The sequence below is a fragment of the Prunus dulcis genome, chromosome 5, assembly GCF_902201215.1.
Source record: "Prunus dulcis chromosome 5, ALMONDv2, whole genome shotgun sequence".
NCBI classification, from domain to species: Eukaryota; Viridiplantae; Streptophyta; class Magnoliopsida; order Rosales; family Rosaceae; genus Prunus; species Prunus dulcis.
Genome location: NC_047654.1, coordinates 16,445,373 through 16,470,058, shown reverse-complemented (window position 1 = coordinate 16,470,058; position 24,686 = coordinate 16,445,373). Strand labels below are relative to the sequence as shown.

Genomic DNA, 24,686 nt, shown 5'->3' with positions numbered 1-24,686 from the left:
TATATAATTATCAAGCAATTGGAATATTGACTAATTAAACAGCAAATCCAGGACGCATCCCCTAATCAGTTTAAATTATCTGCTGCTACCATTAAAAACAAAGTAAACTACATCTTCATCCATAAGTGTTGATTAACAAGTGAACATGATATGTGTTATGTTGGGGGTGGTGGAAATTGTAAGATAATAGATTTGAGTCAAATAAACAAAAAATCAGGCGGCAGTTAATAGTAACTGAGTATACAAACAAAGTAATTAGAGGAAGAGGCAAGCTAATTAACCTAGACAAGAGAAGAGACTTCTTCTTCATCTTCTTCTTCCCATTTTGAGGCTGTTTTGGGTTCGAGGCCGCATTCGCGAGCCGCCTTCTTAATTTTGGACATCTCGGCCGGGTTGGTATCGGTATGCATGATGACATGAGTTCCTGGCCAGCGGTGATTGCGCTTGATCATTTGGACATTGGTTGTGTCATTGCCTGTCACCACATAAATCTTATCAAATCTCATTAACTCTTCCAGAGACTCCACGAACCTCATGTGCACCATTCTAAGCATATCTCTCTTGGATGCTTTTTTTGATGGCGTTGTTGGTTTGAGTTTGGGTTGTGGATGAGGAGGATCGCCCCCTCCGCCTCCGCCAGCAAGAGTTGCAAAAGTTTTCCGTTGTAAATTATAAATGCCTCCTCCTCCGACCTGGTTTCGTGTTCCGCGGCATGCTTTCAGAACTGAGACGATGATTTGCCGCACCATCAATTTCAATTTTAATTTGTTATTTGTTGAAGAAATTACAGACTACGTAGAAGACACAGATTAATGACGAGAAAAGGAGAGCCTTTTTCATCTCTTTATAAAACAAGTAAGGAGTAACTTGTGCCGCAAGGATTGTGTTACCTAGGTTAACACGATACAGAACAAAACAGGACACTAATTTACTTGTGGATTTTTATGATATTTGCATTTATTGCATCCCAGCCAACACCCTTTATTTTTGGCACTTGATTTAAGTTAAGATGTGGAATTCAATTTCAACTATGTTTCTTAACAAGACAACATCCTACTCAATTCCAGTTCCTATTCCTAAAGGGAGACCAACCCAGAGCATGACGATCACTTCGGGTGTCTTTTTTTTGGATTCGACTGTGATTAGATTAGATTACCCTCCTTGATTGAGACAGCGGACTTATCGGGCTTCATTAAGCTCATACTTGTTTTAAAAATTAACAAAAATTATTTTATTTTTCAACTTTAAAGAAAGAAAGAAAGAAAGAATGAAGAAAAAAAAAAAAAGTATACATCCACAGATGCAGCAGTAGCAGCAGCAGGGCAGAGTTCAGACCAATGTAATGTAAGAAGAGGATGATTACCATCACTAACATTCATTCCACAAGGCCATAACTTAAGGGCTGGCAGAGACTAGTAAAGATGAGTAAAGTCAGAACACTTGTCAGCAACAGCAACCCTGTTTTTATCATTTGTTTGTCATCTGTTTCACAAACCCAACATTACTTGTTCTTTTATTTTTCTTCTCCTTTATGTTCATTTTCAATCCTTATTGTGTTTTGTGAGAGAATTAACAAAGCTACCTCCTTCGTTGGCACTTGATAGAGGAAACAAAAACAACAAACCTAGTAAGTAAAACCACAACTCCAATTAATCATTAGTTTTTGATACACACACAGTAGCTAGGTAGCTAGAAAAGGTTAGGAAACAATCCGTTTAATTAGTTTTAACAGTATATATGATATCAGTCGTCATCAGTCCACCACAACCAGACTCTGATACCCTTGCCCAGAGATAACTGCTTCCATGACATGCTCCAACCCAATATTCCCATCATTTTCCAACAATGACTTGATCAAATTGTCATTGACGAAGCTAAGCATCGATATCCCTTCTTGTTTTTGACATTCTCCTTCACTACGCACTTCCTTATACAAGTCTTCTAGGTTCAGATTCCAAAACACAAGCTGTGGCACCACATCCCCGTACCCTTCCTTCTTAAACTTGCTTCGTACTGCCTCATACTCACTCTCCCAGCAGCTATTATCATCGAAACCCCGCTCCAAGAAACTGCAGCTGGTTAACACAAACACCTTCTTTACCATATGCTCTGGCTTCAATTTCTCATTCACAGCCGCTTCCAGAATCAAATCAAACACCTTTGAAAATGTAGTGTGATAGCCCCATCCCATGTTCCTCAAAAACTCCCGGTTGGACTTGAGATCCCCGCCTTGTATTGATATCAACTGAGGCGACTCGCTGAATGTGATCACCTTCCCTTTCCATGGCTCTTCACTCAGTTCAGACATCATTAGTGTCAAAGCCGTGGACACATCCCTGGGACGCCCAGTCATGGCTGGCGAGACGTCACATACAGCAATGCACTTGTTCAGTACATTCATGCCTTTGTTCATCCTCATGTCCTCCACCATTGCCTTCCATTGAATCTCAGCACTTTCCCCAACATCAGGATGATTGGCATAGCGCATGATTTCATGAGGAAACAGAGCATCGACTCTAATCTTGGATTCGCCGCCCGCTTTTACGTCCTCCAAATACTTCTTTATTGCACAGGGCTCTCGCTTGAAATCCGGATTATAACCCCACTTGTTGGCACCTGCATGATAGTCTGCTACATCCAAGGCCTTCCTCAATGGCACCAAAACCTCCTTCCTCAGCCTGTCGCGGACTCTGTATGCGTAATGCGCCTCCTCAATGCCTTGGTATTCAGGGTACAATTCTCGCGGGAAAACCTTTTTGGCAATGCTTTCACACAGCAGGGTGGCGCAGTCCATGGAGGAGCCGATTTTAGGACAATAGTCGGCCGCCAAGCTTAATTCCAAGCAGTCCTGATCACGATCATAATTGGCATCCTTCTCCTTGTTTAAGTTTTGAATATCAGACTTGAAGCATTCTGCGAAAACATCCGAAATCCGATCGTGTAAGAATCGATAATCCGGGTCGTTTTGGTACCTCTCAATAGCCGTGTTGGCCATGGCCATGGCCTTGTCTCTCCTCACGGCTCTGGCTTTTTCCTCTTGCAACTTTGACCTCTCCAGTGCCTTCATGACCCGTACCTCTCTGGGAGTAAGCCTACGGCAGCTAAGCACTTTACTGTTGCTGCCTTTTCTTCTGACCCGAAATCCGTCAATTGATTCATATTGGTTCCTCCTTCTCACGTCCTGGCCATGCAGAAGGCGGTACAGAATCTCGGTAAGGTCGTCAAATGACCCGAACGAAGAGGCAATAGAAGCGACGTTGCAGGCTAGGGTCTTGGGGTGGTGCCGGTGGAGCCAAAACGCCGCCTTGTAGAAGCTGTCTCTATCGTCTTTTCCACCATAACCACGCCTGTCCAGTAGGTTACAGATGAGCTTAACGGTAGTTAGGGGGTTCTTGAACCAGGCCAAGTGAAGCATTTGGTTCAGGCGTTCATGGGAGGCAAGGGTGCCACTGTCTTCTTCTGGTACCACGTGAATGAAAAGATCGAGGCAGTAGTTACCGTAAGGGGAGGGAGTAAAAAAGGGTCGCGGTAGAAAGGGTACTTGGGATTGAGGAGGCGGAGGGGGCGGCGGGGGGCTGTGTGGTTTGAACCGTGGAGGGCCAACAAGAATTGATGTTGAAGTTGTAGGAGCCATTCTTGTGAGGCCATGGTTTCGGCATGCGTTTAGGACAGAGATGATTCTAACCTGCACTGCTTTCATGACATCAAATTGTATAAATCGTACGGAATTTTCAACGAATTTGTTGGAGAAATATTAATAAAGAGTGGTGGTTGACAGATTGTGGGCCTTTTTATTGATTCTAGTTCTTAGGATCGAAGCGTGCCTGACTTGCGCATCAAGGTGTATGAGAAAAAAGGCAATTAATTTCCTTTTGGGTAATTACTTTATTTTTATTTGGAATACAAGTTGTGTTGTTTTCAAATTGAATTCCCCGTGCATGAAGAAAAGATATGGATCACAAATCTCAGTTCAAAATGGAAACAGAATACTATCCCATCAAATATACAACTAGAAACTTGTAATTTCAAAGGAATACCGCTTGCTTGAAGGTTTTTTTAACATAAAACTTGTGGATTTGGAGATAGGGGCCCCAATATTTTTTTCTTAATATACCGGGGCTCAATTTTCTTGGATTTTACTTATTTATTTTCTTTGGTTAAATATATAGTATCCGTTGATTTATACGATCTCTGCATTCCAGTCATGAGGCAGGCATTGAGAGGGGATCGAATTTGATATAAACAATATTAGTGGGATTATGTTTTGATTTAGAGATACAACTAGAGATGGATTTGGAGATAATACTAAATAAAATTATTTAAAATCACATTCTCGTCATCCATGTGTCGAATCTAAATGCCATGTAAGCCCTATGTTCACGAAGCCCTCCTAAAAGAGGTTTTGAAGATAAAATAAAACTTGTGGATTTGGAGAATTGATTGGTCACAACTCAATAAGAAGAAACAACTAGATAGAAATAAACGAATCTGGGCCCAACCATTAGATTTCAAAATCTGGGCCTTCCACTAGCCACGTATCTGTGTTTGTTGATATGATATGCATGTGATTAGATCCACTTGCTTACAAATTGCTTTGAAGTCCAGATAGCTAGGCAGCCAGCCCAACAAATATTAAGGTATGATTTTTATTTTTATTTTTTCAAACAAACGATAATTTAAATTAATCTAATCTAAGGTCAGTTGGGTAACGACAATTCATTCTTATGTAATGGGTCTGATCATACCACATGCATATCGTATAATTTACATACTTTTGTTCGATATTTTCTGTAAGAGATGTCACATTCTAATATTTTTGTGTTCTTGGTTGGTATAATCTACAAAGAATCAAACAATAATTACAAGTCGCATAATTGAGCGTGATGAATCATTAAGACTCTAAAAATAATGATGCATGGAAAGTTGCCAGAGCACAACATTTTGAGAGGTTAATTTGTTGGGACGTGTTTGTATGTGTAATTGGGCATGAACATGAATATTAAGCATGGCTAAGCTTAGATTTAGTTGGGGATTACATGAGAATGACATGAAAAGAAAGTGTGTTGGAAAGTGACTGTTGGGACGTATTTGTATGTGTTAAATTATATAATATTAATATCTTCGAGATGTGACGTTGGGATCTTATTATTATTATTGTTCGTCGAAATTGGCTTTGTGTACAAGAGAGAAAAAAAACAAAGAGACAATCACTTGCATTTGTTGCTGTCATGTGGACATATGGGGGCCAAAATGTTGACCGCTGGATTTGTCTCTGACCTTGCATTTGAGTCGTATTCGCATCCCCCTCAAGATTTAATTTTCTAATAACACCAATATATATATATATATATATCAATCAATCGAAATGAGGTAAATTGGTTAGAATTTTTATTTTTATTTCTGAAAAAAATAAAAAGAAGAAGAAAAGGAAAGAACTGATGTTATGTTTACTAATCAAGAATTGAATTTCACTTATGGAAAATTCATGCGTTTACTTTACGTCAATGAATTGAAAAGTAAGTAGGGCATACACGAAATTAGGAATTGAATTCCTGATTTTGGAGGAATTCAATTCTTGAGGGAAGTGATATTCTAATTCTTAGAGAACTAACTCATTAGGAATTCATGTTTTTTTACCCATTATATCTTCACACAATTTTCAAAATTCCAAATTTGTCATATACTTTAACCAAACAACGAGAATATTTAAGTAATTAGCACCACTTCGACCCCAATTTCATATGGTTTAGTAAACAACTTCAATAGGAATCCGGAATCTAACTCCCCTCAATCCATATGGTTAAGTAAATAACTTCAATATAAATCCGAAATATAATTCTCCTCAATTCAATTCTTTCTAATCTAATTACGGACCAGGTCTAAAATATCGATGATATCGGAAATATCGGTAGTCCAAAAACATGGAAATTTAGAAGGAAATATCAGAATATTATCGATATCGATAAAAATTGAATAAAAACTACGGAAATTGTAAGAAAACTTGGAAATTTTTATTGAAACTTTGGAGAATGTTTATTTAGTCAATTATCTATTAGTTTATCACAAAAAATTAGAAGAAAATGCATTACATGATGGATTTAACTGATTTAAGTTGATTATACAGCAAGCAGGTAAACACTGTGAGTGTAAAAAATATATAGTAATTAATGAAAAAAGATTAAATACACCATAATCATTTATATATAATGATTTACTACAATATTGTACACTTTATACATTGCATGATAAGATACATGAGTGACTTAGTACTACATAGAGTTTCTATAAGGTTCAAATTTTTCACTATCTTCATCATCTCTATGTGTAGAGTAAGTGTATTGTGAAGAGTAGTCATCAAATGATAAATTCTCAAAATAGTTTTTCGTGTAATTGTTAACATGTCACCCATATAAATATAAATATTTTAGCATGTTATCACAAAAACATAAGTGATATGGTGATTAAGGTGTTGGAGGAGTAAAATGGGAGGGGTTCTATCCCCTTTGTGCTTTTTTTCTCCCCTTTTTCCCTTTTTATTTTTTTATTTTTATTTTCCTTTACATCGATATTTTCAATATTTTAGTGATATTACACTAATATTTTGACAAAATATTACTAAAATGTGAGCGAAATTATTTACATTGATATTTTTCGATATTATTGTCGATATTGTCAATATTTATACGATATGTACATGGATATGTTCCGAAATATCTGTGATTCAAAAAAACTTCGATATTATCGATATTTCATACTATGATTACGGATCAGTTAACATGCCAAGAGGAGCCAATTTATAAAAAGGAAAATGGTGAATACGTTATGATAAAACAAGAGACGGTGGACCCAAATTGTTATTGAATCCAAAAGTGCAGGATGAGACCTGTCAAAGCGGCTCTCTCTCAGACGCAAAATAATAATACAAAGCAAAAGGCTGGCTTGGGTTTGGGGCGGACCCCAATGATAGTGAACAATCTATGTATGTATGTATCTATCTACAATCTAATTCCTCACCAGAACCACACGCCACAAGGAAAACATTCTGGATCAAAAGCAAAATGATGAAGCAAGCAGATTAGATATATGAATATTCACTTGTAAATATAATAATATTATTCATACATTGTTTACACCATAATCCAGACTTAAACATCATTAGCTAGCTCGTCTCTGAATAACAATTACTTCCTCTTCCACCAACAATCTTCAAGTAAGGAACATGCTCCAATATGATTTTTTCTGCATTATTATTATTCTTATTTTGTCTCCTTACTTATTTTCTAATTCATTGGAGGGATGCAATTGGGTTGAGATACAGGGGCCGCCAGACATCAGTGATGCATATCTGACATTGGAAATGGCAGTTTTAAGGAATGGTAGGAGAGTTTTAATTAGTAGTTTAATTGTAAAACCCTACAAGAGCCAGGCATGCTATGAACACTTTTGGTGGGTTAGATTTAAATCGATTATTTCAATTAAAATATACAAGAGTCTTGGTCGTTATTTGATGTGTTGAGATTGGACTTATTAAATTGAACAACAGTGCAACATATTGTGTCTTATAAGTCTTACGTACAGGGATGAGATTTATAAGGATTGAATTGGATTCAACTCCAATCCAATTCAAGCCGGACCACCAAACGAGTAACAAATTATGTATAGATGAGTGGCCTTGGGATGTTGGGGGATGTTCTCATGTCATGTACACACCCTTTGGAGTCTGGATGAGATACATTTCCTTAAACAGGAAAAACAAGAGGAGGGAAGCAGTGAAGCTGGGGAAGGGTTCGTATAAATAAAGGTTGAGAAAGAAAGAGTGTGATGGGTTATTGGGTTTGGAAATGGGCTGGACTGGGCTGGGCTGGGCCCCAATCAGCGCATATGATAGGTTGGGGGAAAATGGTGTGGGGCAGAAATTGAGAGATGATGTCTCCCCTCCAACCGACTGGGCCTGTAAGGAGCTGAGTCCAAAGTTGGTGGCATTGTCAATTTAGCACAGAGAGAGAGAGAGAGAGAGAGAGAGTGGAGGAGGACATTGACAAGTACCATTGAAATAAAAATGGTACAAAATCAGAAGAAAGAAGAGGCAGTGAAACACCATATCTTTTCCAATCTTAGGGATTGTGAAAGGTGCCCAAATGTAGAAGGAGGAGGACCCCAATTTAACCTAATTTGCTTCCACTTCCACTCCCGAACGATGATGTGGCTACGCTACGCTACTACTTATGTAGATATCGTACATACGTAGCTACTAGCCTAAGCCCCTAAGCCAGCCAGGCATGCATGTAGCTTCTTCCAAAATTGATTTCTAGAGAGAAGAGAGAGAGATGTGGACAAATACCAGAAGACCTAATTTGGAGGGCCACCACCGTCCCATGTGCATGTGAAGCTGTTTGTTTCCATCATATTTACCTAGCTAGCTATTCACTCTCCATCCACTCAAACCAATCACAATCAATGATCGATGCCATTGTTTTCACTTCATTTTCTCTCATCCCATCCCATCCCATCCAATCCAATCCAGTCCCATGTATTCTATTATTATTATTATTATTATTATTGTAGTTGCAGTGAACCCAACAGGACCCTCCAATTGTACTCGATAGATTTCTTATTTTTCTTTCCTCCAATGGGCGCATGCACACTGATTACACATTGCTCAACCTATATATTTGTGTATATACTTCTGTCACAACACCATTTATATAATTTTGTTGGATTGCACTGATCCGCATTTTTGGATCAGTGTATTTCATCGGATGGTGGAGTAGTTTTTTCTTTTCTTTATAGTCTAACTTAAAATATAATAACTTAATCGTAGAATAAATCTAATGCACCTCATTTTGAAATTCTAAGTTCGTCTTTGGTTCAAGCTCCACCACCTACAACACTTAAACCACGCATGCATAACCAAATAAGCAATAGTGTTGAGCGCACACTCGGAGTCATAACATATTATTGGGTGCTCTGTAGTCGTGGTGACACTGACCCGTTTAAATTAAAAAAAAACAGTTTTATAGAGGCCCGAAGCTCAGCAGATTGACGATTTTGCACTATATATATATATATATGATGATAAACAATGAAATGTCTAGTGCAGTAGAGGAGGGAAAAATCTACTTGGTGCGATGCGATGCGATGCGGTGACAATTTTGACAATTGCTTGCTTGTGTTGAGCGACTAAGACATTGGGCTCCACTGCTTGAATTCCGCTCCAAAAACAGTCAAATGGCAGTTGATTTCAACCGTACATGGGGCCATGATATGAAACATTGTTTCTTCCTCCCCTTGCAACATCAACAAATAACCATTTCAGCATTGGAAGAGAGAGAGAGAGAGAGAGAGAGAGAGAGAGCGCGCATTTTGCAGGTGTAAGAGGAGGGCTCGCTAGTTTATTAATTAGCTATACTCGGTGCAATAATTTTTTGGTCCACGTATGACTTGGGTTTCGATTAATTCAAACTTGAGAGTTGAGGTTGGTTCATGTCTTTGTCAAATAAATTGTTAAGTTTTTTGATAAATGGGAAACTAATTCTTTCTTTTTAATTACTTTTGTACCGGAAAATTGGGAAAATCTAGTGATTTTTTAGTTACATTCATGTGTATTTATGAAAGTTGAAACTGGCGTGTCTAAGTCTAATCTTAGCAATAATAATATGGGAAATATTTTCAAATGTCACTATTACTATAACAAATAATCACATTATAGTGATATCGAAATGATAAATTGTCGATATTACACTTGACCTGTCCAAATGATGTCCGTCAATCTCTACCCAAGTAGCTCTGGTCCATGACACAAAGGACCCGCAACCAATCAATCAGTATATCGAAAACAAATAATTTCATTTAGTGTTTGATATGATAGAAATAAAACATCAACATTTTGTCATTCCTTTGACATATCCACATGTATGAATTGTAACAACATCAAAAGTTTGTTGAGGTTCGCAATCTTAATCTTAAGCTATAATTAGCCTCCTAGCCATTTTGATCTATTATAAGACACAACCCCTTTTATTGCCCTACAAATTAAACAACTTGATCCATGATCAAATGAATCTTGCATGCAATCATCAACAAAGCCTAAAATATAATATAGTATGGAAGGGTACACCGTACACACATTAGACAACCCAACACTCAAGTCTTTGTACACAGACAACATCACGTCAGATACATCACACAGTAACCTCCACGTACTTTCGACAACTCACCAGTAACAATAAGCAACGTGGCGCGCTTTCCACCACTTATGTCTCAGCCGATGAAATAAGGATGGCCGACAAAGCGACCATCTCACTTCCCGGACCCTCCCCCATCTCACCCGTCCACGCGTCCTCCGCCAACGGCTCGATCTTATTCCTCTCCCACGTTCGTCCGTCTCGGGTCCTCCCTCCCTGGTCCAACCAAAGCATGAACGAAACCTCTTCAAGCTCAAGTTCAAATTCAGCAGCAGCACTTGGGATATTATTCAGGAGGGTATTGCCGTCTTTTCCTGCACTATAAAACATTGGTCAGTGTCATACTGTCATTTGCGTGTGTCGTAGGGCGAATTTGGTAATTTTTGATAAAATAAAAAGAGTTTGGAAGATGTGTGCGGGGGATATTTGTCGGTGTTTGCAGCTTACAACTTATTCTTCCTTTCCAATTCTCCGACTTCTCTTCCCCCTCTCCAACACACACACACACACACACACACACACACACACACTCTCTCTCTCCTCCCCCCTCCCCCTCTCATCGCACACAGAACAACTGCTGAAAAACAGACAGAGAGTCTGCGCAGGAAAAGTGAATTTTCCCGGAAAATTCAGCAATTCATCAAATTCATAAGAAAACTTGAGTGGGTATATAATCCAATTCTACATTATATTTAGTACTTGAAATGCAAGACATTCATTCAGTGGGAGGAGCGAGGTTCTTCGCAGGCTCAGGAGGAGGAGGAGGGGATAGGCGGCTGAGGCCCCACCACCACCCGAACCAGCAGGCCTTGAAGTGCCCAAGGTGCGACTCTCTTAACACCAAGTTCTGCTACTACAACAACTACAACCTCTCTCAGCCCCGCCACTTCTGTAAGTCCTGCCGCCGCTACTGGACCAAAGGCGGCGTCCTCCGCAACGTCCCCGTTGGTGGCGGCTGCCGCAAAACCAAACGCTCCAAGCCCAAATCCTCGTCCTCCTCATCGCCGCCGCCACCGCCGCCGCAGCTGAACAGTGCTACTGATCAGCACAAAACCAGCTCTCATTCGAGCAGCGAGAGCTCTAGCCTCACCAACACCACCACCGCAGCCGCGGCCGCCGCGACGGCCACGGAGGCGGTTTCAGCGCCGTCTTCGACTGGCTCGGCTTCCAACCTGTTGAGTAATATTCATCGCCAGGAGTCGAAATTCTTCGGTTCTCAAAGCGGTGGCTTCGAGCCTGGTGCTGAGGCAGCGTTGCTTGAGCAGAGTACGGAGATGAATGGAATGTTCTCGGAGATTGGAAGCTTCACGAGCTTGATCACGTCGTCCAACGACGTGCCGTTTGGTTTCGGTAACATCGGCGGCACCGACGCTTCGGTTTCGCCGTTTAGGGTGAATCAGCAAGCGCAAGGGGATCATCAGAATCAATGGGCTGAGCAGAACCAGAGCGAGGAATTGAAGATGCAGGAATTGAGTCGGGGATTGATGGATCAGACGGGTCAGGTGGATTTATCAGTGTACCATGGCAGATCCAACGGCGGAGGAGGAGGAGTATTTGGATCGTTGGATTGGCAAGCGTGTTCAGGGGATCAAGGTTTGTTTGATCTTCCTAACACCGTTGATCAAGCATATTGGAGTCAGAGTCAATGGACTGATCAAGACCACCCTACGCTCTACCTCCCGTAAAAATCTCTCACTCTAATTAACCATCCATTCCCTTTGAAAAAAAAATGGAGAATCTCAAAAGAAATTGGAATTTGAGAGGAGTTTTTATAAAATTATGAATATATATGACTGCTCTGCTCTTGTATGTATGTAAATTTCATATAATTTTTTCTTTTGGGGGGTTTAATTAATGTGATGTTTTGGAAGGTGTTTTTTTTGCTGGGTTTGCTCTTTGCCTCTTGAGGGTCATTTGCAACTAACCTTCATGCTAGTTTTCATTTTTAATCTTTTTATTTATTTATTTTTCTTTTTTGGGGTTCCTTTGGTATCTGGCCTTGAATGAATCAAATATATAGAGAGAAATGTTATAGTGTCTTCACTGTTTGGCTTATGAATGATTACTTCTTCTGTTTTGTTAAATCATGTGTGGTTAGTTAATTGCTAACGAATCACGCTTAATTGATTCATATTCGCATTCAAATAAGCACGCTTAAGGGTGTGCCACGTCATTGTTGTATGATTAACAGTGAAGTGATTAAGCTGAGATATTTTCTTTTTATCTTTTTTTGTGTTGTGGGGGTGGGTGGGTAATGGGTTGATTGAGTTGAGTGTGTACGGAGGAGGAGGAGGGTGGGCGGCAGTGCGCGGGTACTGCTTGCTGGGGAGGGTCGGTTAGGAATTGGGTGGTGGGGGCGCAGGTGGATCCGGAAGCAGTCCCATGCGCGATTATGAGTCCACGTGGCGGAGTTGAGGAGTGGGGGCATGGATGATAATGGCAGCGGCCACGTGGGGCTTGCATGATGGGCCAGGCGCTGAGGAAGGTCGGTTTGTCCTGGCTGTGCTCTTCCTCTTCCTCCAGCAAAACTATGATTTCATACTCCCGTTTCATTATCTCTTTTCTCTGTTAATGTACTTACATATAAAGATTTTTTTTTTTTTTTTTGGGTCTGAAATACATACAACGTATTAGACAAGGAAAGAGACGGAACAATGAAACGAAAATATGAAAGCATTTCTTCCTTTTTATTTTGATCTGTTTGGACCTGTGTGTGCTCTCATGGGTTTTACTTGCAATTTCCGTTTTTCCGCATAAAAAAGAGAAGTATTTCTTCTCCCTCCTCTCTACTGTGGTCTTATTATTCATAGAGTCAGTGACAAGTGCTGGATGGAGTTTGTAGTGGGGTTGGGGTTAGATTGACATACGAACATGTGCATGTTGGTGTGTGAAGAAGATGGTGGTGGGGTGGGGGGATGATCAGTTTATGATGACGACGTGGATACTATGTGCTGGTGGGACCGGTATTTTGGTTGGTTGGTTGGGTGGGTTGGTGGGGACTGGTTTTAAAAAAAAGGGGTATACTATTACTAGTAGAGAGTGAGTGGAGTGGGGTCCAGATGGCAAGTGCAGAAGTGGCCTATGACTCGGTGGTCCGTGTGCCTCAAGCAAGTTACAAATGAAAACGAATGATTGAATTGAAATCCCACTCTCACTCTCACTCTCACTCTCACAACAACACAACCAGCGCAGCAGAGTAACTTTTTAATGTTTTTGGTTACGCTAACTAAGCATGTTGTCAATCATATTAAGCTAACAAAGCTTAGGTCGCTCTCCTGTTTGTCATAATAAGAGCAAGTTTTTTGGGGTCGAATTGAAGCTGAAAAGTGCACCTTTGGACAGCCTAACCTGACTACTTCTTCAAACTTCAAGGGGCTGATAAAGATGGAAAACCAATTAACAAAGCTTCTCGGATAAAGTATCTACTAGTTATAGCTTTCATGGTGAAGCTATTCATTTAGGTAGTCTACGTACAATTTGGTTTTGGATAGTATCTGATTGGATGACTAGGTCTCACTGAATCTAAATCTCATCTTTTTGCCATCAATTTTTGTTGGTGTTTCTACGTCTTCTTAATGGTCAGACATTGAAATCTCGTTGACTTTTTCATCGCATCACATTGGCGATTATTTGAAAACCTTTCTTCTTTCATAAATTTTTATCTAGTGATTTTTGAATGTTTAAGCCTAATTGTTTAACACATGCGTGGTTAGGCCATTTGATCAAGATAGTAAACACGAACCCCTAACACCCAAGTTCGAATCCCTCATAGATGATGAGGTGAGATGGGATGAGCGACATTGCTTGCGATGCATGTGCAAACTGCCCTGGTCCAAGCAAGCTTGGCTGATGGGCAAGGCAAACCATCATAACCTTAGGCTAGATGATCAAGATGTGACTTGTTGAAGACGGAACATGCTCCCTTTTTCTTGCCTATGGGTTTTGCCATAAAGAATTGCCATTAAAGACTTCAATGGGCTATGGACCATGCTGCGCTGCCTGCCCTCCGTGGATTTTGACTTCACGTTTGAAGTTGGAACCCTCTCACAGTTGGGCAGATGGCTATCATGGTTGTGGGCCTTTGTTTTGTGACCGATCGATCTTCTTGACTTCCCTACTTCGAGTGCACCATTATGTATGTTTGCCCTATTCAGGACTTTCTAGTATCAACCAAACATTTTTAGCCTTTGACAATGGAGCTTGGCTATTTTAGGATTTGAGGGTACAGAAAGTTGGGGCAAAATGTCTGGTATTGGAATTGGTTAAATGATTCTCAAAAGAGGCCATTAAGGATTAAACCTAGCTAGTTGCCCTAGCTAGCAGAATTGGTACTCCAAATTAAAGGGGTTTTGGCCCACTGCATCAAGTACGCGTTTAATCATATTCAATTATCAATTCTAAAGTTTTGTTCAATGTTGATCTCTCTCTCTCTCTCTCTCTCTCTCTCTCTCTCTCTCTCTCTCTCTCTCTCTCAGAGTAACTCAGTTAGGTTGCCAGAAGGATGCTCAGACGACAACCATAATTTCTCTTCAAATCATGTAAGCGAATGCCAATGGGACCATCTGAACTAAACTCATCACATGTCCAGCAAGGCCTCTACTTACCAAATACAAAATATTAAATGGATTAAATTTAAGTAAATTTATTACTATTATGATGTTATTGTATAAATCAGAACATGTGCATGTGTATAATCTGTAAGGCATGGCATAAAGCTTAACTAATTTACAAGCCAAAAAGATTGAAGTAGATATATGACATTCAGAATTTACAGCAGAGAAAACGCATCACCCAATGGCGGTGGTGTCTCTGTAATTGTCTCGGGTCAGCTTTCCCCATTCTTGCCGGGCTGCCATTCCATTCCGAGGATAATCTGCTCATCATGTAGAAGTTAAAAACTATGATCCACATGTTACAACTCAGAAAATAAGAGCAAGCAGTAGTAGTAGGGTTAGTGAGCTTACATGGGAAAAGCAAAAGACTGGGAGCTAGTTGTGCTGCTATTTGACCGAAGAGATATGCTACCGCAACTTGGTATTCCTCCTGAGAGTGCTAAAAGGCCTGAACAAGGTTCAGATGCTGACATCCCGTCTTCGGACGAATCAGGCCTGAACATGTTTCCTATGTCCGGAGGATGGCACCCTGCACTTTGTGTAACTTCCTCTCTCCCATCATCTATGGTGATTATACCATTGAGTTTGCCAAGACTGCTTGCATCGTCCAGATCACTTCGTACAGAGGCCTTGCTTGTGCGGCTGTTGTCATCAATTGCCTGACTTTTGGATAATACCATTGAGTTTGCCAGCACTGCGTTATTTGGACCCTACAGAATGTGAAATATAAATAAAAACCAAACCAAAGAATTCAACTTTGCAAGTATGCCTAAGATATTTTCCAATCTGCATTGGGAGTTTGCAAATATAGAGAATGATGAAAATGTGATAGTGAAGCAAACACCATCCAAAGCTTTCATTGATTACCAAACGCGTGAGATTAAATCCAACTGGTTGGTAGGTTTTGCCATCTCATATTGGCTCTTAACGCTAATATTATGTTAATTATCCTCGGTGGCATTACCTCATCCAATTATTTAAGACAGGATGGAAAAAGCATTGTCCTGCAAAAATTCCATCCCTATTTCATGAGCATCAGCTTACCAGGGCCAGTGGGGAGGCTCGGGAATTATAAAAATTAGTTTTTAAAAAAAAGATGCAATAAATAAGATTTCAATGTTAAAGGGGATTTATTCTAGCAAAGAAATAATTAGTGACTTACCTGTCTAACTATAAGCAGTGTTTCGGATACGGTCTTCTTGGTTGAATGATCATCTCTGTCTCCAAAATATTTTTCATCTTCAATCTTCAAGTTCTTGGAACCACACTGCTCGCTTACGTCCTTGTCACAGTCATGCTCAGTTGAAATGGAAGAATCCGAGTCCACAGTTTCTCCAATTGATTCACTGCTGCTGTCCATATCAGAGTCAAGTATGCAAGAGATACGACTATGGTCCAGCTCACAGTTTTCTACCAAATATTTTTCCTGAGATGGCACTTCCTTGTCAATGCAAATGTCCTTAAAACACTGGTAATTACTGCTCTCTTGAAGGAAAGCAACCAGCTCTGGCAATTCATTGTCCATGCCAACCTTTCTTTCCCTACTCTCCTCCTTGTCACTGCAAGTACAAGTATAATGTGGGATATGTTGGCCATTTCCATCCACAGAATCCTTCCAATCCATGTAACCACTTGCTCTCGAGGCGTTCCTGACAGCATGCATATCCCGGCTATCATCTGGATGTTGATTTGGAACCACCTCACTGTCTTCACTTTTCAAATTGGAAATGAATACATTATTATCTTTCAAACCGGTATTCTTTTCTACTTTCAACCCTTTTATGGCTTCAGAACATTTGAACTTGAAGGACTTGTAAACAGGCTTGAAGACCGCAGTTGAATGGTCATCCATGGATTCGCTATTTGCCTGGTAATCGATACAAAAGAAAAGCTAAAACTTGTTTCGCTACTAGTAATGGAAAACAATGAGACTGGTCTAGTTTAATGCAATTAACGGCTTCATCTGTAACATAAAAAAATTGAGCAATATATAATTGAGTGTTCACTTTTGCTTGCACACAGAGCCCTCTTGGGTGCTGGTTATAAAAAGGTTGGGTATTAATCAGTCCTTTGATGAGTGTTACAACATGATGCTTCCCATGTCAACAACAGACATCCTGCTCAGTAATGCCAATAAATGATTAACCTCAAAACTGTTCTGCCTTGGTGGAGAATGAGTGTCAAGTGAATGATTCTTTTTTTTTTTCCACCTCAGATTAAGTTCCATATTACAAAAAGGGTAGACACAGGGTGCAAGAATACAACACGTAATTTGGAGCAACATGCATTAGTTTAATTCAATGGCAAAGAAATGAAAGAAGGTTCAGACACAAAACTTCAGGGTATACTTGGGTTGGAAGGAAATCAAAATTTTATACTCGTGCATATAGATTGAAACTACCTAGACTGAAAAACTGTTACTTATAAATGGTCAAGCATCTAGTATTGCAGCTATTGCTACTCACCTGGCAGGTGCACGTCATTATGGAGGGTCTGCTTGTTCAGCTGAAACAGAATACCCCACCATTTCAACAGATTCTCTACTGGTTTCCAAACAATCCTGATGTTTCCGATCCGAAGGTGACCTGCATTTACAGAAGCATACTTTAGAGCCAGGGTTTTGTTTCAGCAAATTAAAGATCAGGAAAACAAACTTTGAGAAATTAAGAAGCTCTTTCTTTAATTCAACTTATGTTGTGTAAATCCCATTGAATATTAGTCAAGAAACTTGAACTCTACAAAATTCTGGTAACCGATGAGGAAAGTGGTGGAATTGGGAAAACGGTAACAAAAAGCATAAACTCACCATAGCAACTATTAAAGGGCTCCTGACACAGAGCAAGAGAGAAAAACCAATTCTTTTTGGTGCGTAATACTAGAGAAATTTATGGCTTATATGAACAAGCAAAAATTATTAAGATAGAAGTTAGAAACGAAATACCTTTTATTCAAACGAAAAATAAGAGAAAAGCAGAACTTCTGGCTTACAAGGTTAGCATATCTTTCAGTCTTCCTGTCTTTGACAAGCAAAAATGGGATCAGCCCTGCAAAGCGTGAATGCTCATAACAGATGGAATAAAGAAACTGAGGTAAACGGCTCAACTGCAGATTGGATTGAAAACTCTTGGTTTGACCACAAACTCCTTTCCATCAAATACATTTGAGAGATGAAAGGCATAATTTGGAAAGTTTTTACCAGGAACAAATGCAGAAAACTTTTAAATTTGAAAACTTCTATAATAGCAACCCCAATCAAAGATTCCCACATAAGCACTACCTGGCACATGGGAATTTGTGAATTTTGGTTACTATTAGGTTAGGTGAACATCCCATAACCATGATTCAAATTTCTTCTGTCAACCTTTTCTGGTTATGTTGCCTTCCTTTTTGGTTAAGACATTCATTTAATTACCAAAAAAAAAAAACCCATGATTCAATTTTCTACTTTCAATTTTTTATGGTCAAGATGTGGAAGTAAAGGAAACATGAGCAGGAGAGAATAAAGAATGACAGCCGAGAATATCATTTTGTACCATGATTTCTCTATCTCCAAGGTTTATAATCCAAGCTTTGAGCCACTACTTACTTTGAGACATATATTTGATTATAAATTAGGAAGAGGTTTACATTTCCAGGTGTTTTCCTCAATCATTCTTTGTAGCTGTGAAAGCTATTTCTCCTACCTAGCAACTTTTGATCACACCTGTTAATATATTATACATCTTTCCGGTGATTATTAAAGAATTATATTTGGAAAAGATCCTACTAACTAAAGTTAAGGATTTGATTTTAGATACATTAAGATCCAAATCTTTTAAATCCAACAGAAGTGAAAAACCAGAAGATCACTCAAACAAATTATCCATGTTTGGATGCCCACTTTAGTTTTCAATAAAAGGAAAAAACAGTGATAGAAATTCCAGTTGACAGATATAAGGTTATAAGTAGATGAGAACTACCTCTCTGTCAGTCCAGGAGAACATGAAGCAAGTTCTTGATTGTCCCCTGCTGTCCTGCATATAGTACAGACATGAAGATCATGAAATGCAAGTATTCAGATTGTTGAGTGTCAATGTCATATATAAAGCATTTAGAGGAAGCTAACAGACAGAGTTCCCAAAAGAACATGATAATAAAAGGACAGTTCAAAGCATTAAAAAACCATGAAACAGATACTGATGCTTTAGTAACTGAACTGTCATCACTTTGCCAACACAAATCTTCTTGGTTATGTCTCATTGGCATCTTCTTTTTCTTTTCTTTTTGGAACAGTCCATCTGTCCTTAGGTTTAATTATCTTTTACTCCATAGAAGTGCAATTTACTATCTGCCACTTCTCCTCCTTTTGCTTGGGGTTACTAGGCAACCAAGCAGTTGCTTATGGGTTATCTAAAAAATTAAAAGCAGATGCCACTTAAAAAGACTGCATTGAATTTCCCATTTAATAGCAATCTTCTGCAGATGACTTTGCCAGAAAAACTAACAGTAAAAAATTATTGAAACAGAAAACATTCCCAATGTGCAAATATTTTTTATGGCAAGATTAACTTCATTTACAAACAGGTAGGAGGAGGAGAGATGGTAGCCAAGAAGGCTGATTACTTGACGTAGATATAGACGAAGCTTAGACATAAACAATACAATTGTATTTAATTTTTATTTTTAGAATTCGTCAAAAAACAAAGAAAAGAATGACTGAAAAATAAAAACAAACGAATCCTTTTTATATATTTTTTCTCATACATGGGGCATTTTGAGATTTTGAATCCCCAATTAAATGATAAGGGCATTTTGGTAAAATCAATATTCGTTGAAAAATCGATTGTCTGAAAAAGAAGTGATTTTGAAAACGTAGTCCGCGACTGTGTCACTCTCTCTCTCTCTTCCCCTGTCCGGCTCTCTCTGGGACTAAACTTTTCAAATTTGATTTTCGAAAAAGAAGATAAATTGGAGAAGAAGAGGATGTACGAGGCACAGAATTTCCTGGAATCGCAAGATAATTCAAGTAATTTTGGCCAGGACCTAAAATTGTGGCTTTCAGGGGATGCCAACTCGTCCCCAACTCAGTCCTCACTCGCTCATGCTTCCACCACCACCACCCACAACAGCAATGTCGATCGCGTCCTCTTCAAAGACCTCGTCGAGATCGTCCCTCTCGTTCAGTCCCTCATCGTAAGCCTTCTCTCTCTCTCTCTTGAAGTGTAAATTGTCAGCGCTCTGGCCTTTTCTTTTGATTGTGTCTTGTTCCCGAGCAAATGGGGAAAATAAGCGTTAATGGCTGACTTGGGATGAATTGAGTAAATTTAAAAATTGTTAATTTATGTGTTTCCGATTGGGATTGGAGAAAATGAAATTGGTATTTTCAATTAAGGATCTTTTTCCTTCTTTTACTCACAAAATTCATAGCAAACTATTTTAGGATCGGAAAGCAAGCAGTTCGTTTACGCGGCGTGGTTCGGTGACCTACACCAAGACACCTTCTAGAGAATCCTTATCCAAAAAAGTAAGAATTTTATATGCTCTTGCTAGCTTGCTAATTAATCAACTGTTATTTATGAATACTTATGGCGTTGTTTTTTAAGTGATGAAGCTAATGTTTGTTTGTTTTTTTTGGTCGAAAGATGAAGCTAATGTTAATATACATTTTTTTAGACATTAAATGCAGTAAATACAATTGTAGTATAAAGTGTAATGATAGCACGTAGCATGATAGTATACCAAAATTGGGGTGTAGAACTACTATTTGTTGTCCTTAGAAGAATTTGATGTCTGTGGATGCTCCAGTGGTTTTATCTTTTCCGAGGACTCAAATAATTTTCTTTCCTTATTGTTTTGAATTTCCCTTTTATTAGTCAACCAGTAATGCAATAGATGATTGAACTTGTTTAAAATCTAAGAGGTTTCTTGGATTAAGGGGATTATTGATGACGAATTTTCATTATCAATCACCATTGGAAACTGGAATTGTTGCTACTACATCAAAACCTTGGGATTTTACTTTGGTTCTTAAGCTCTCACTTTGTATACCTAACAATGTCGTTTGATTTTGTTGCTTTTCGTTACTCCGATTTTGCTGTGAAGGGCCCCTTCTGTATACCTAATATTCCTCTCCTCTTATCTGCTGAAGGTAACTGAACAAAAAGGGAGGAATCCAGCTCAATCCATTCCCATAAGAAAGAAGAGGGATCATGGAGACAAGGACCCCAGCACGAATTCTAGCAATAACCCTGATTCTGACATATTTTCTAATTTTTCCTCAAGAACTTCGGCGGAGCAAGAAGAGTTGGATGCATTAAGGGTACAAGTGGATGATCTACAAAGAAAAGTATCAGAGAAGGAGGAACTTTTAAAGTCATCGGAGATATCAAAGGACCAAATGAAAGCTATTCAAGCAAAACTTGATGAAATGAAGCACCAAGTTTCAGAAAAGGATGCGTTAATCAAGGCTGCTAAGCTACAACTCTCTGATGCAAAGGTAAGCGTGCATCACTCGTTGCCTTGGAGACGTTTAGAGATTTCTTATGATATTTTATTTCCTTGTGAGGCCTAATGACAGTAGTCAATCTAGATTTTGGAGTTGCTTCATTGGGTTCTAGAGGGTACAAAGGCAAGATTGTCTGAAACGTTCCCTGTGTTAATGTAGAATACAAACAAAATCTGTGTTAAAGTAGCAACTTGCCTAAAATGGAGCAGAGTCCTGTTTATAAACTTTATTTTGCTTACTCTCTCTCTCTCTCTCTCTCTCTCTCTCTCTCTCTCTCTCTCTCTCTCAAACGCACACACAACGCCTTCTGTGAATCATAGTGTTATCGACATATGTCCTTTTTCACAGATTAAGCTTGCAGATAAGCAAGCTGCTTTGGAAAAGTTACAGTGGGAAGCAATGACATCTAACAGGAAAGTGGAGAAGCTTCAGGAGGAGCTAGACTCCTTGCAAGGACAGATTTCATCATTTATGTTCCTATTTCAAGGCTTGATGAAAGCGGATGCCATTGTATACGGTGAAGATTATGATATTTCACCGTGCACTGTGGATCATCTTCCTCATATCGTAAGTATACTCCATCCCTTGGATATGGTTGTTTATTTCCTTTATTTTTTTGGTTGGTTGTGTCACGTATTTTATATTAACTAATTGCTCGAGACACCTCTGTTCATATTCTTGTATCATTGCTATTAATTTTTCAAATATCTGTTTACTTGGTTATTGTGTGTGGGTGGCAAAGCGTCTGTGTGTGTGTGTGTTCAAGCAAGCTGGAAAGACAATGAAGAACAATTTGTTGAGCCCAAGGTTGTACTATTGCGTGGGATATAATGTGTCGAGAAGAGTTTGTTTATGTATGTATATCCACTTGTTCGCTACTTTATTCCTTGTAGTTGAAAGATCCATGCTTTAATGAACAGGATGATTTGGATGAGACGCATATGTGGAAAATGGAAGAAGCTAGAAAAGCTTACATCACTGCTGTTGCCGCTGCAAAAGAAAGGCAAGATGAAGAATCTATTGCTGCTGCAGCCAGTGCAAGATTACATCTTCAATCATTGGTTCTCTAAACCAAAAGTGGAGAATTAACATACCCTTACTGAAGAATTCTCATGCTAGCTCCACTAGGTTTGACTAGTTTTGCAGTGTGGTAGTATCCATGAATTGTTGTTGATTGTTGTATATTTTATATTTCATTCCGCGTTTTTTGATGGGCTATGTGAAATGCGATTCGTTTTCTTTTTCTTTTAGGATAAATAGACTATGGAAATGGTTGTTGATAATAGTATCTAATTTCTCCCATGATCAAACATTTATTGTTATCTTCAATATGCCCTTTGCTTCTCATCAGTCTTTGCTCTCCCTCTCAGCCTCCTTCCTTACAGGAATTGAGTTATAAACATTGTTTATCTAATATCTTAGATCTGAAATTTCATGGCAGAATGTTGCTTTTCTGAAAACGCAAGGATATCATACTTTCACATTGAAAAGTTATGCATCAGCAAATGACCACCAAACGAAAAGCGATATTGCTTAATCCGCAATGAAAACGATTAATCCCAGTCAATCGGAAGCTAAGTATGTTTGAAAGTAACAAGCATGAATGTACAAACCACTATGACCTTTTTATTGCTTCAACTAGAAGGCACAATAATTTGGTTATGCTTAATCCAATATCGTGGGGGAAAAATGAGAAAGCAATGCATTGCAACTTTCAGAATCTACAGCACTGAAACTGAAAGCCTATACAGCGAGCCTTGTGCTTTCTTAATTCCAGAGCTTCTGACTTAGGCATTTGCACGGGACTGCCCGTCCACTCCAAACCCAACCTGCATTGCATTGTTTTTACCAACTTCTTAAGAAATAATACACCCAGGAAGTAATATCATTATTATGAATTAATCATAACATGAATGAATTAATTAATTGTTCTAACGTACACTGGAAAAGCAAAAGAGCCTGTGCTGCCGTCGGATTGATTAGAATCACTTGATTCAACGGACACCATCCTACGATCCTCAGCAATGCTTCCAGGAGGTGGTTCTGTACCCAAGTAATTCTCCTCTTCTTCTTCCTCATCCTTAGCAAAAGAATTACATTTCAAAAAAAGAATATGGGGTACAAGTTATTATGAATGTATACTTTTTGGCACACCATTTTTTAAGACGTGTTGTGAGCTAGCTAACATGCATATTGTTCTAAAAGAAGATATCTTAACCTTAGAAATATAAAGACCCTCTACCTTTTGGTCAAAGATGATACATTTTCCATCATTTGTTGTAGGGTAAATATCATATGCTTTTCCAGTCAACCTCTCCTGATTGCTACACCTTTCAGCTCTTTTTGTATCCTCGCCATAATTAAGCTGTTTTGATCAAACAAAAGCAAACCACTAATCAAGTTAACCTTCTTTTCCTTTTTTTCTTGGGGGGCTTCGTCTTAATTTTATAACTTAACATGTTCAAGAAATATACAACACTGTCACTAACCTTGCGATTCACAGGCCTTGGTGAGTTTCTTGACGTGCAGTCTATACTACTGGCGGCTTCCGGTTTTCCATTTTTCACGACGTCGAATGCTCCATCTTCTTTAAAGCAGAATACTATAAATTCTTCATCTGAAAAATGTGGCCTGCATCTTGAGTTATTGGAACTCCTACTTTCAACTGGGCAAGTGCCTTTAACCTGTTTCGAACTGTGGCTTAATCGTCGTTCTCGGCTGCATTTTTTGTGCCTTGACATCTTTTTCGTATTTGTCTCATTGCATCTGCTGTCATCCTGCATATCGAAAACCATGTTTCTTATTGGCAGTTGGGGGGTTGCAGGACAACATCTATCAGCTGCTTCATCATCTATTTATACAGACAAAAAGAAAAACAAGCATTACCCAATTTGAAATAAACTATCATAGGATCAAATAATTAATAACAGTTATAATTTACAGGGCCTGATATTTCTGTAATAGTATAAACTACTAGCTAGTTCATCATGAATAAGTTGCTATACGGATTAATTTGCTTACCTAAAGAAAACCTGCAAGCCAAGAAACATGAAGCCCAGTCCTTCACACGCCATCTCACTAGCCTTGTCATTGTCCATGGCGTGCTGCACATTTTGAGTTTGCTACTTAATTTTAACAGTTCAGAGAGAGAGAGAGAGAGAGAGAGAGAGAGAGGAGAGAGAGAAAGAGAGGCACTTGGATGACAAGAAGAGGCAAATGACCATTTGAATTTGAAAAAAGGAGCAGCATGACCAAGGGAAGGGAGTTACAGTGCTAAACCCATAATGAGTAATTAGTCAGTTACGTTTCCAAACATGGTAAACCAAAACAAATCAATAATGCCAGGGGCACCAATTTTGTTACTAACTTTTATTTACCAAGCTATGTGGCAAGTGATATGGCATT

General features: G+C 39.0%; 5 protein-coding genes across 12 annotated transcripts; 2 read left to right on the top strand and 3 right to left on the bottom strand.

Moving 5' to 3' along the window:
- Window positions 1-1,753: 1,753 nt before the first annotated feature.
- LOC117629145 lies at window positions 1,754-3,634 on the bottom strand. Its single transcript, XM_034361651.1, has one exon. The coding sequence runs from the start codon at window positions 3,632-3,634 to the stop codon at window positions 1,754-1,756; it is 1,881 nt and encodes a 626-aa protein (XP_034217542.1).
- A 6,866-nt stretch (window positions 3,635-10,500) lies between these two features.
- On the top strand, window positions 10,501-12,227 carry LOC117628784 (dof zinc finger protein DOF5.4). Its single transcript, XM_034361307.1, has one exon. It carries the CDS (start codon window positions 10,889-10,891, stop codon window positions 11,867-11,869), a length of 981 nt encoding a protein of 326 aa, XP_034217198.1. The 5' UTR covers window positions 10,501-10,888; the 3' UTR covers window positions 11,870-12,227.
- A 2,583-nt stretch (window positions 12,228-14,810) lies between these two features.
- LOC117626965 lies at window positions 14,811-19,026 on the bottom strand. 8 transcript variants are annotated; one of them, XM_034358811.1, is made up of 6 exons: window positions 18,994-19,026; window positions 18,757-18,810; window positions 17,263-17,841; window positions 15,960-16,664; window positions 15,149-15,507; window positions 14,811-15,057 (listed from the first exon to the last, which is right to left on the bottom strand). In XM_034358811.1, exons 3-6 carry the CDS (start codon window positions 17,278-17,280, stop codon window positions 14,946-14,948), a joined length of 1,194 nt encoding a protein of 397 aa, XP_034214702.1. In that variant the 5' UTR covers window positions 17,281-17,841; window positions 18,757-18,810; window positions 18,994-19,026; the 3' UTR covers window positions 14,811-14,945. The 8 variants fall into 8 exon arrangements, with proteins under 8 accessions (XP_034214702.1, XP_034214703.1, XP_034214701.1 ...); XM_034358812.1 differs by lacking the exon at window positions 18,994-19,026 and having other exon boundaries at window positions 17,263-17,382; window positions 17,604-17,841; window positions 18,757-18,987; XM_034358810.1 differs by lacking the exon at window positions 18,994-19,026 and having other exon boundaries at window positions 17,263-17,382; window positions 17,739-17,841; window positions 18,757-18,987.
- A 606-nt stretch (window positions 19,027-19,632) lies between these two features.
- LOC117626900 (protein MICROTUBULE BINDING PROTEIN 2C) lies at window positions 19,633-22,631 on the top strand. Its single transcript, XM_034358697.1, has 5 exons — window positions 19,633-19,969; window positions 20,217-20,300; window positions 20,925-21,272; window positions 21,630-21,848; window positions 22,202-22,631. Exons 1-5 carry the CDS (start codon window positions 19,760-19,762, stop codon window positions 22,349-22,351), a joined length of 1,011 nt encoding a protein of 336 aa, XP_034214588.1. The 5' UTR covers window positions 19,633-19,759; the 3' UTR covers window positions 22,352-22,631.
- Window positions 22,632-22,995: 364 nt separating this feature from the next.
- LOC117626991 (protein BREAKING OF ASYMMETRY IN THE STOMATAL LINEAGE) lies at window positions 22,996-24,393 on the bottom strand. Its single transcript, XM_034358852.1, has 5 exons — window positions 24,303-24,393; window positions 23,771-24,132; window positions 23,517-23,646; window positions 23,222-23,351; window positions 22,996-23,110 (listed from the first exon to the last, which is right to left on the bottom strand). Exons 1-5 carry the CDS (start codon window positions 24,391-24,393, stop codon window positions 22,996-22,998), a joined length of 828 nt encoding a protein of 275 aa, XP_034214743.1.
- Between the last annotated feature and the right edge of the window lie 293 nt (window positions 24,394-24,686).